This window comes from Diadema setosum, chromosome 8, assembly GCF_964275005.1.
Source record: "Diadema setosum chromosome 8, eeDiaSeto1, whole genome shotgun sequence".
NCBI lineage: Eukaryota > Metazoa > Echinodermata > Echinoidea > Diadematoida > Diadematidae > Diadema > Diadema setosum.
The window spans coordinates 1,745,848-1,756,472 of record NC_092692.1 but is presented as its reverse complement, the minus strand read 5'-3'; the positions used below and the strand labels follow the sequence as shown (position 1 = coordinate 1,756,472).

The 10,625-nt window shown below is 39.4% G+C and overlaps 1 protein-coding gene across 1 annotated transcript; it reads left to right on the top strand.

Annotated features, from left to right (window-relative positions):
* The first annotated feature begins 3,424 nt into the window (after positions 1-3,424).
* Positions 3,425-7,607, top strand: LOC140231508 (small ribosomal subunit protein uS4). Its single transcript, XM_072311642.1, has 4 exons — positions 3,425-3,519; positions 4,770-4,993; positions 5,660-5,846; positions 7,207-7,607. Exons 2-4 carry the CDS (start codon positions 4,783-4,785, stop codon positions 7,373-7,375), a joined length of 567 nt encoding a protein of 188 aa, XP_072167743.1. The 5' UTR covers positions 3,425-3,519; positions 4,770-4,782; the 3' UTR covers positions 7,376-7,607.
* The last annotated feature ends 3,018 nt before the right edge of the window (positions 7,608-10,625 follow it).

Genomic DNA, 10,625 nt, shown 5'->3' with positions numbered 1-10,625 from the left:
ATACATGCACACACTGACGCTGAATGCAGTATGTGCCGATTCGATTGATGGTGTCGCAGCTCAACTCCCTAAATTGTGGAGAATGTGTTGTGAGCGTGAGCAAGCGCTCACAACGTGGACAGAACTGCGTGTGCATAATGGTGCATGGCCATTGTGTCTAAATCAATGTGGGTTTGTTCGCATTCTGAGTGAAGTGTTATTGTAATTGGTGTCCGTCGGCTGCCGTAGCCACTTATTTCAGTATACCTGCACAAATTGCGAGGGTGAATATAAATTCAAGCGACACATTAAATATTAAAAAGACAATTCACTGACAGCTGAAGATGAGTTGGGGGCACTAAAATATAGTGATATGTGCCTATTGTAGTTTTAATACCTTACAGATTATCATTTTCGTCTTTATTATACTATAGGCCGGCGTACACATCAGGAGGGGCCGCGCAACGGGTGCGGCGGGTTCAACATTTCGAGGGACAACTGACTCCCATTTTTTTTTTAGCTCTTAAAAAAAGGAAATAAAGATAATGGAAAATGAAAGTTTGGAAAAAAGAATGGCTATCAGCCTTCCGCCCGAAGATTCCTCCTATCAATAAAGGGGTATAGGCCTACATAATGTGTATTGACCCTTCAAGTTGACCCCACCCCATTCCACCCGGTGTACTTGCACCCCGCAGCCCAATATGGGGGTCTATCCTACACCATCATCCTCATGAACATGAATTCCATTGGATCAGCAACCATAAGAAATGTCGCATTCTTAAAGAGAAGAGAGCTCTAGTACAATTTATGTTGTTGGCAATGTGCATATAACCGCTGTTTATCTTTAAGACGTCAAAGTTAAAAATGAAGTGGCGCCCACTATCGTAGAGTACTTCTATCTTGATGACACTGTCCTGAAAAGAGTACCCCCCCCCCCAAAAAAAAAAAAAAAAAAAAAAATGTCAATGTTTAAATATCGTCATTGATGTCCAGCAGAACGGCTCCATTCTAATTTCCGTTATGTTCTTTAAAATGTCAGCATTAATCTCTGTCAACTTTTGGCAGACTTTTGACCAAATAATTGAGTCACTGGAGTAATAGAAACGTCATGATTTTTTTTTCTATCATTCCCTCCGTAGGTGTTTCGCAGCCGGAGAAAACATGGTTCATTGTTGTTGTTGCCTCCTTCTGTGGTTAATGTGCATTTAGGAAGGAATGCACGAGCCATTACCGTCAGCTGCTGTCTGGATTACGACAACCTTGCATGCAGAAACTCCACCTAAATTATCACATCAACCTTGGATGTTAATGGCGTTCGAAAGAAAACAATAGGCTACCCGATTATCATGAAAAAATAGGCAATAATGCTATCGCCTTCATTTCATTTCATTTCATTTCATTTTCGTTCATATTTTATTTAAGCACGGCACATACTTCAGTCCGGAGATTGTTCTTCCGCATGCAGGTCCGTGCGGATAAAATACAATATAAATACATCAGAAATAAAAAAAATAAAAAAACACACACAAAATTAGTACAAAAAAAAAGAACATAGAAAACAGAAAACATGGTGATGGTGATGATCTCTGATGACTGCACACATCTAGACAGAAACAAACATGATCGGGATATATCCATATACAACTATATAGGCCTATAAGTATACATCGCCGTAGTTTAAAGGGACGTATAGTATTGGTGGAGATGAGAATTGAACTTTTAACTTTTTGCGAGATACCAAGAAAGCACTTATGATATAGTACAGAGCATATCATTTTAAGAGGAATTCAAAGTTTATTTGATGAAAATCGGGTTTGGAATGACTGAAACATTAAAAAACAACGTAAAACAAAGCGATCATAATAAAGTGTGGGTCCCACACTTTATTAGAATCGCCCTTTTTGGGGTTTCAGCCATTTCAAAACAATTTTCATCAAATCAACGTTGAATTCCTCATAGAATTACATGCTCTTTCATATTTCATAAGAGGTTTCTCATCATCTCACACACACACAAAAAAAAAAAAATGTTAGAAACCTGAAATTAGGTCTCAACCAGTACTTTACAGTCCCTTTAAAAGAGACGAAAACACTGAGGAGAGTTCAAGAGAGAGAGGGAGCGAGGACGAGACATGCATATGGGAAGAGCGAGAGAGAGAGGGAGACACAGAGAGAGAGAGAGAGGAGACAAGGATATTCGAGAGAGAAGTGCATGAAAAGAATAACTGAGGAAAGTTATCTATTAACAGTTCATTTTAAAGCTTGTAAACGTTGTTTTTTGTTTCAGATCAAAGTGGTAACTTATATATACGATCCAGAATATGTCAATCTTTTAGTTTATAAAACAAGTCTTAATCCGAGATGACGATGAATTCCTTACATTATATCTAACAATTTTGAATTGAAACATATCTAACAAATATTTCGGACAAACGTTGTGTCCAACATTTTGTAAAGTATACGTCTCTTATCCACTTTATCAATCCTGGGTATAGTGCTATTGTATAAAACAAGAGAGAGAGAGAGGAGATAAAGAGAGAATGTTGACTGAGAAATGATTAGGCATATAAAATAGACCCTATAGGTACATAGGACTATATACACCTGCTATGAATCACGAGTACTATTGTACTACATGTACGTACATCGTATACGCAGATAAGAGCAGGGTATGGATCTTCCACCTCCCTATTAATATTACTGGTGCGAAATGTGTTTCGGTGATCTAACAAAACGACTAATAAGAGACTATCATACGATGCGAATTACCTCGACGACTTTGCGCGAGAGAGATATATTCCTTACAAGTCAAACATTTTCAGTCATTTTTAGCCTCTAATTTTTGTATCTTGAGTATAATACAACGATCAACTTTTATCTTGTGCTTTTTTATTTTGATGGCTGTCAAAAAAAACAAAAAACTGCTAATCAACACAAAGCAGCTGTTAATATATTATTAATACTACGAGTGATTCGCCCGTACTTTACAATCGATTACAAAGCACTGATGTGTAACCAGTCGTAGTGACTACAAAATTTAATTGAACAGTTATAATCAGCGATGCAGTGGTTTTAGCTGTAGCATCTAAAAGTTCTAGAGTTACAATACATACAACTGTTCAAAATAAAATATGATATTTTGTTTATATATTGATTCAATAACTTTGCGACACTGACTATTGTTTAATTTGTATTATATAGGACATAATTTACCACCAACTTAGTCTAGCTCGGGGGCATTTCATGAAGCATTTTGGTCGGATATTATTCTGACAAACTACTGTTACAAGATACTGAAATCCTTGCATCTGATTAGCTGACAGCAAATTTGTCCGACAACTTTGTCTGACAAAATGTTTCATCAGAAATGCTCCCCCCTCCCCCCTCCCCTTTCCGCCGAACACCAAAGAGTGTACTGTCAGTAAAGAGTGTTGACTCCCATGGTTATCATGCATCGATATCACTGTTGCGCATTTCGGGCCGTAATCGATCGTAAAATTCTCATGCATGTTCTCTTTCTACACGTGTATCCTCGCTCGAGGTTTGTGTGAAGAGTTGCTGTTCTTTAAAATGAATTTTTCCATATCTAAAAGCAAACTTGAGAGATATGATCGACGCCTCTTACTTATTCATGCTACGTAGATAGTATATGAGTATTCTTTATACAAATTATGCACCATTTTTGGCAAAATACTCCATCAAAATCAGACGTTGAACATGCATTGACACCGAGATGAGGGTGACGGGCGGTCCATGTACAATTCAATGGCTATAAAAACTACGCGCGTAATAACCCCTGTGCAATATGTACGAACCTACACTGAGCACCTCGCTCTTGTACGCGGGTGCGTTGATTCTACCACATGGACATGGTCGTATGGACCTAAATCCACCTCGTACCATACCTGTAGACTAGATGGTCGTACGTCTATCTAGATTCTCAATTCTAGTCAAATTTGTCATGAGATGGGTCATGATGGGGCAGGTATGGTTCTTACTCGAGGTTCAAGGCTTGAAGGGAAGGGAGACACAACGGTCTTCTGCAATATTACCTCCGCCGAAGGGAGGAAGTTGTGTTTTCATTTTGGCAAAAAAAAAAAAATAGAAAAAAGGTCAAAACACTGTAAAATACATAAATTAACAAAACAATGAAAAACGAAATTAATGTGGATTGGGCCATGTTTCTTTGCAAGAATATTTGATATGTTCTGAGGAATCCTGACGTGACACACACGCACACAAAAAACAATCTTTCAGCCTTTTTCAGGAGAAAATATTTCATGCATTAATTGAGGTAATGAATTGATTTTTAAAAAATCAATATTTTTCTCCTGTATAACCATATAATCTTGTAGTTGGCATCAGGCTCTATGTTCAGGCAAAATTTTGCAGCGATTGCGTGATCAGGGGCTGAGAGCTGAGATCCTCCGTAAAAACTTGGTCTCAAATATTCCAGTTAAAATAGGGTTAAAATGACATTTTATGGCATAAGAAAAGCACAAGAAGTAAGCAGCAGAGAAGGATTTGTCAAAAGAAAGTCTTATGAAAAAAAAAAGTGTTAAAACTGTTAAAGTGTTATTACACACTCTGTAGGTAAGTAGCTATAGGCCTACATGTACTGTACTACTTTTTATGCCTCTGCCCTAAGGGTGCCGGAGGCATTGTTACGAGGTAAATTCAGTGGTCTTGACTTTTCATTGCTGCCATTATTGCTCCACAACTAAACCACAAACAGAGAATTTTCCATCCTAAACATATGGTGACTTTTATATTTCTGAATACATGCATTAGGTAAGCCGTCACTATGCCGCGTATGGTGTGTAGTAAAACCTATGTGACGCCTCGTCGTCCCTTTGAGAAGGAACGCCTGGACCAGGAGTTGAAGCTGATCGGTGAATATGGCCTGTCCAACAAGCGTGAAGTGTGGCGAGTGAAGTACACCCTTGCCAAGATCCGTAAGGCTGCCAGAGAGTTGCTGACCAGGGAGGAGAAGGACCAGAAAAGACTGTTTGAGGGTAAGAGGAAATAATTAAGTAGAATGTGTTGGGTGTAGTGATGGCTGAACTATCTGAAGGAGTTTCACGTTTCATACTTCTTTTAGCTGTCTGCTGTCTGTAGCTATCACCCCTCTACACACAGTGCACCAGTCCCCGCTGATATTCACATACACACGTATAAATGTCAATCGTGCTCCCATGCACCCTACCTATCACATACACTCTCCTCATGTTTCTTCATCTCCATTCCCACATGACATCACATGACACAGCATTGCACTTTTCACTCTATTTCTTTTCCCTGATTGGTATGTGTTATACTGGAAATCTACTAAATTCATTTGGGCTTTTACAACCATTTGCATAATACAAATATTCAGTAATCAATCATTATTTTCCTGTAAGTGTACACCAAAATATTTTGTGACAAATATTTATTCATTTTGATTTGAATGACATACAAGTCTGTCAAAAGAAAGGTCACCACTAAAAACTGGCTACAGGGAGGTAGTCTGAAGATTTTGGCAGATCAATTTGTGTGTTGTCCTTGTGTGATACAGGAAACTTCAAACTCGAGCACTGGTTAGTGGCATTACTCTTTTAACATGACGTAGATGTAATCTCCCTCACCTATTTCAATCTCTAATGTTAAACTTGTTCAAATCTATTTGATTTGAATTTTAGGTAATGCCCTGCTGCGTCGTCTGGTTCGCATCGGTGTGCTGGACGAGAGCAAGATGAAGCTCGACTACGTGCTTGGTCTGCGCATTGAGGATTTCTTGGAGCGTCGTCTCCAGACTCAAGTCTTTAAGCTTGGACTGGCCAAGAGTATTCACCATGCCCGTGTGCTGATCCGCCAGCGTCACATTCGGTGAGTTTGCACTCATCTCAAACAGATTCCATCAATCAAAAGACCTGATCTAACTGGCTGCATGCTGTAATAGTCATTGCATTTATCATAGTTTGTTGGTTGATCTTCTTGGAAGGTTTACATAAAAGAGTTGTTGAATTGTTCAGTAACTAGATGTAAAGATTGTCATCATCCGGGTAAAAGCTGACAAGGTTATTATCAGAACCCAGATTGAAAGGAAGAATTAAAGTCACTTAGAAACTCCATAGTTCAGGATCTCTGAAATTCCCACTGAAAGAAGTGTCCAACCAGTCAGTCCCTCTTTGTGAGATGGGTTCCCGTAAAGTTGGTACATTTCCTCCCCTAACCCTCCTCCCCCAGAGAAAGAGATGCACTTTCCCTGTCATTATTATTTCAGCCTCAAATGAATTTGATTCTGGCTCAAGTTGTCATTTTCCAGACTTGCATCAGCCATTTTGACTTAGTGCAATGCTGTCTTAACTATTGCTATAGATATTACAGACATCACTAGAGGCAGTCAAGGGTAGAGCATGATATGCCATGTCAGGAAGAAATTTAAAGGAAAAATCCAGAAATCCAGAATTCATGTTTTGGGTGATTCCTTGTTGCTTACATCTGTAGTATACAATAAATATCTGCAGATGAACTGGAAACCATCAGTCTTCCACAAGACCACTATGGCCACTTTATGTGGACTTACGTCTTGTAAGAGGCAACCTGTCAGATGTCAAGCAAGAGCTATAAAACTGGCCAGATGCTGGAGAGTTGCTTGGCGATCTCCTCTAAGCCCATGACCAATGGAGTATGCTTGCATTCTCTATGTCACATAGGAAGCACAGATGGGAGACGGAGAACAGAATGTTTCTATATTCACAAGGCCACTTGGATGTGCTTGCACGATTCCAACGCCTTGCATTGTTCCTGTGATAGATGTCCGATGTTAATGAAAGAAGGTGCAGATATGTAATTTGCTGCATTCAAAAGGCAATATGAAGACAAAAAAAAAAATGAGAGGGAAAAAATTAGTATGCCAGATTTCCTGTGTTAATATCTACACCTAAAGGATGTTAAATGTAGTATTGTGCTTCGGTATCAGCTGTAGACCTCACAAGGATCCATCAATGTTCAGTAGTGGCTTTATTACTTTCTTCACAATCTTGTTATTTTGGTGGTAATACGTGACCACTCATCTCTACAAATGTATTGGTTCATTGTATTGCTGAATTTGAGTATTAGGTTTCTAAAATGTGCCTTATGGATGACCCCCCCCCCCCCCACCCACCCACACACACACACACACACACACACACACAATTTTTTTTATCATTCTTTGGAAATTATCACATTTCGTTTTGTGCAGTGTGCGCAAGCAAGTCGTGAACATCCCCTCGTACATCGTTCGCCTGGATTCCCAGAAGCACATCGACTTCTCCCTGCGATCACCGTACGGCGGTGGCAGGGCAGGCCGCGTCAAGCGCAAGAACATGAAGAAGGGCTCTGGCGGCGGAGACGACGAAGATGAAGATTAAGATGGAACTCGACCTTAGCAGGGTCTCTGCCATCATCACAAACTACACCCAACCAGATAGACTCAACATAGGACTATCCAGGCAACTGCAGTGCATCCATTTTGGGGTTGTCTGAACATTTAATTTCAAGCAATGCAAGTTGTTAATGCAGCACCTTCAGGCAGAAAATCCTGCTAAGCTCTTGGTCTGATGAATGATTAGTGGAAATAAATTTCACTTTATCATCATGCAATCTCTGTTTTCCAGTCTGTGTTTTGCAGAAGAGTTGTCGTGTGCGCATGGTGTGTAGGTATATAGCAGGGCTCAGCATTAGCAGTGGACCAGCAGCCCACGGCCGGGCCACCAAATTTCCCAAAAAGTTATCTTTTTGTGGCCCTATCACGCAACTAAAATTCAAAATAAAAGTTTATATTTCCTGTTATTTCAGGCCACCATCTACATTTTTTTTTTTGAAGGGGGGGGGGGGGGCACAAAAGTGTCAAATTCAACAAATTTAATGGCCCAAAAGGGCCACCAGAGTAAAATGGAAGTGCTGATTCCTGCATATAGTGCAGGTATGTAGTCAAACTTGTATATAAAAGTCACTTTCTTTGTCTCCCATGGATGGCCGCTATAGCCAGGTTTGACTGTAGTTGAAGAGATGTGAGATTGGAAGTGAAAGATATGTGATTGAGGCAATGAGCATAATTACGGTGTTTCTTGCTTGATATCGGCCCTAAGCAACAACTACAGGAATTCACAATATGAATATTATACACTCGACTGTACTGTCTCACGAATATGTGCAAATATTTTCAACAATCAGATAATTCTGCAATTTTACCAGTACTGGTATATCTTGTAATCGAACAACTGTTCAATCTTAAAAGAGTTTAAGAAAAGGATGACATTTCTGTAATCACCATGTTGTAGAGGCCACAAACTGCTTCATCATAAGTGCATGACACATTACAGACGTACCAAAGCTCATACAGTGCACTTCCGTGATAATGAGCATGGTTAAAATTTGAAATTCTGATTTCAACGAGGTATACGTTCAGGCTGCAAAACTATCCACTCTATATGTTTTATTGTTTATCTGTTCGGTTACAACGAAATTTCGATATAACGAAAGAAAACTGCAGCTGTGATGACTTCGTTATAACGCAAAAAAATGGGAGTCCACTGTACTTGTAGTGCACTAGTAATTAATTATTGAGTGGCTGGAAAAGACATGTCACGCGTGTGTGTCAGTGATGTAAAGAGAAGTCTGGATGGTGTTGAGGTTTGGTGTGGTGTGGGGTGTGATGGGATACCACAAAAAATATATTGTATCCTTGGATGTTGGTGCTTGTGCGTACTTTGAGTAGCATATTTGTGGCAATGAGGATAAAAGTGATAATACACTGGAGATGACCAGTAGTGCATAACATTTACAATGGTCACAGGAAACACTATGCAACACTAGAACATGTCATTGAAATTGGTGCACCTTCTGACACTAGATGTACATGTATTCTAATTTGCAGTTTCAACATACAACACAGCACATGAAAAGTGTACTTGGCACTCATAATAGAGAACCAGATAGCTCTCATGTCACAACTAAGGACAAGTCCACCTTCATACATATGTATGTGGATTGAATGAATGCAGCAATACTGATAATAGAACACATCAGCAAGAGATGTTCAGTAGTCTTCTCATCAAGCAGTGACTGCAGATACTTTAAAAATTCATAACTTTCGAATGGATTCTCCGATTTCCCCCATACTTTCACTGATGTGTTCTGTTATATTGCTGCATTCACTCAATCCACATGTGTATGAAGATGGACTTGTCCTTTAAAACTACAGTATACAGAAATCAATTTATGGCAGTCGCTTGTCAGACACTGAATCTGAAGGCATTTAATCATGTGTGTACAGTGTAGCCTGACTGTTCAAAGGGATTGACAAAAAATGAATGTACACAGCTACTTCATTAGCAGCATTTTCTCAATGGGGGACAGTGGCATTGAGGAATCTTTTATCTTGGCCCGTTAAATACTGAGGTTGCAGTCATGACGGATTGTAATACTAGTACAGTGTAATTGTAGTGACCGTGACTGCAGCCATGCAATGTGCTAGTATGGTACATTGTATGTGCAATTATTGCAACTAGCAGCAGGTACAAATGGCTCAATGCCGTTTGGATGATAATCAAAGCAGGAGACCCAAAACCTTCCAAGTCTCACGCCTATGGCGTAAGTCTCACTCGCCACAGCAACCCATGTCATGCTCACCTGCCCAGCAATAACTTTCTAATGCCTCCCAGAAAGAAAGAAAGAAAAAAAAAAATGTGGCAGGTAGATAATACATGTAATGAGCATTGGATAGACGATACCTAAACCCTGCAAGCGCTGTATCTTACAGCTACAATGTATTGTCCTTTCTGAAGAGGTATTCCAAAGAAGTCTCTAAAAATTCTGTCGTCGATCTACTAAGCCACGTCAGTCATATATTCCAGACTCGTTCATACTTGATCAAAAGTTGAGCAAAAAATTTATCAAAATGCTGTCTTGTATGACCATCTTCCATAATGAATAGATGAGAATTATATGCAAGTTATTGTATTAAAAGTGTGCACCAAAAGAACAATTTTGAACTCCAAAATGAAAAACCTTGAAACGGAGGATGGAGACATCGGATATCTCTGCCATTTCAAAACCAATTTTCATCAATTAAACATTAAATCCCTCTTACTTTTTCACATTCCATATAGGAGGTTTCTCATTATCTCACAAAAAAAAAAAAAAATGTTAGAAACTTGAATTCGGTCTCAATCAAAACTATACGATCCCTTCAAAATGAAATGAAAAATAAAAGCATGTGCAGTGTAATGTACCTGAACAGAGACTCCAAACCCAAGCACCTTCTCATCTGGAGATTGTCCCGCCTGAGCGGGAGAGTTGGGGTCTCTGCCTGAATCTGGGCTCCGCACACACATTTTCTTTATGCTGGCCAAGTGCTGGACGTCGCCTACGTAAAAAATCCAGAATAGCGCCATCATGTGGTGAAGTCAAAAAAATAAGGAGGAAGTGATGATATCCCATACTGGATTATTATAATACAGCTCTATGTGATATCCTCATCTCAAGTTATCCACTGACATGTTAACACACGAGACTTAAAATCACTAAAAACGAGGAGGATTCTATTTCACATCAATTCATGACAGTACATTTGAAGTTCTAAAATATAGCAACATCAACTTTCAGGGGGAGATGGAT

Bases quoted from the DNA above. Each gene is read 5' to 3' on its own strand.
- LOC140231508 (XM_072311642.1), top strand. From the start codon at position 4,783: ATGCCGCGTATGGTGTGTAGTAAAACCTATGTGACGCCTCGTCGTCCC. The intron at 4,994-5,659 runs GTAAGAGGAAAT...TTTGAATTTTAG, and splicing joins CCAGAAAAGACTGTTTGAGG to GTAATGCCCTGCTGCGTCGT. The intron at 5,847-7,206 runs GTGAGTTTGCAC...CGTTTTGTGCAG, and splicing joins ATCCGCCAGCGTCACATTCG to TGTGCGCAAGCAAGTCGTGA.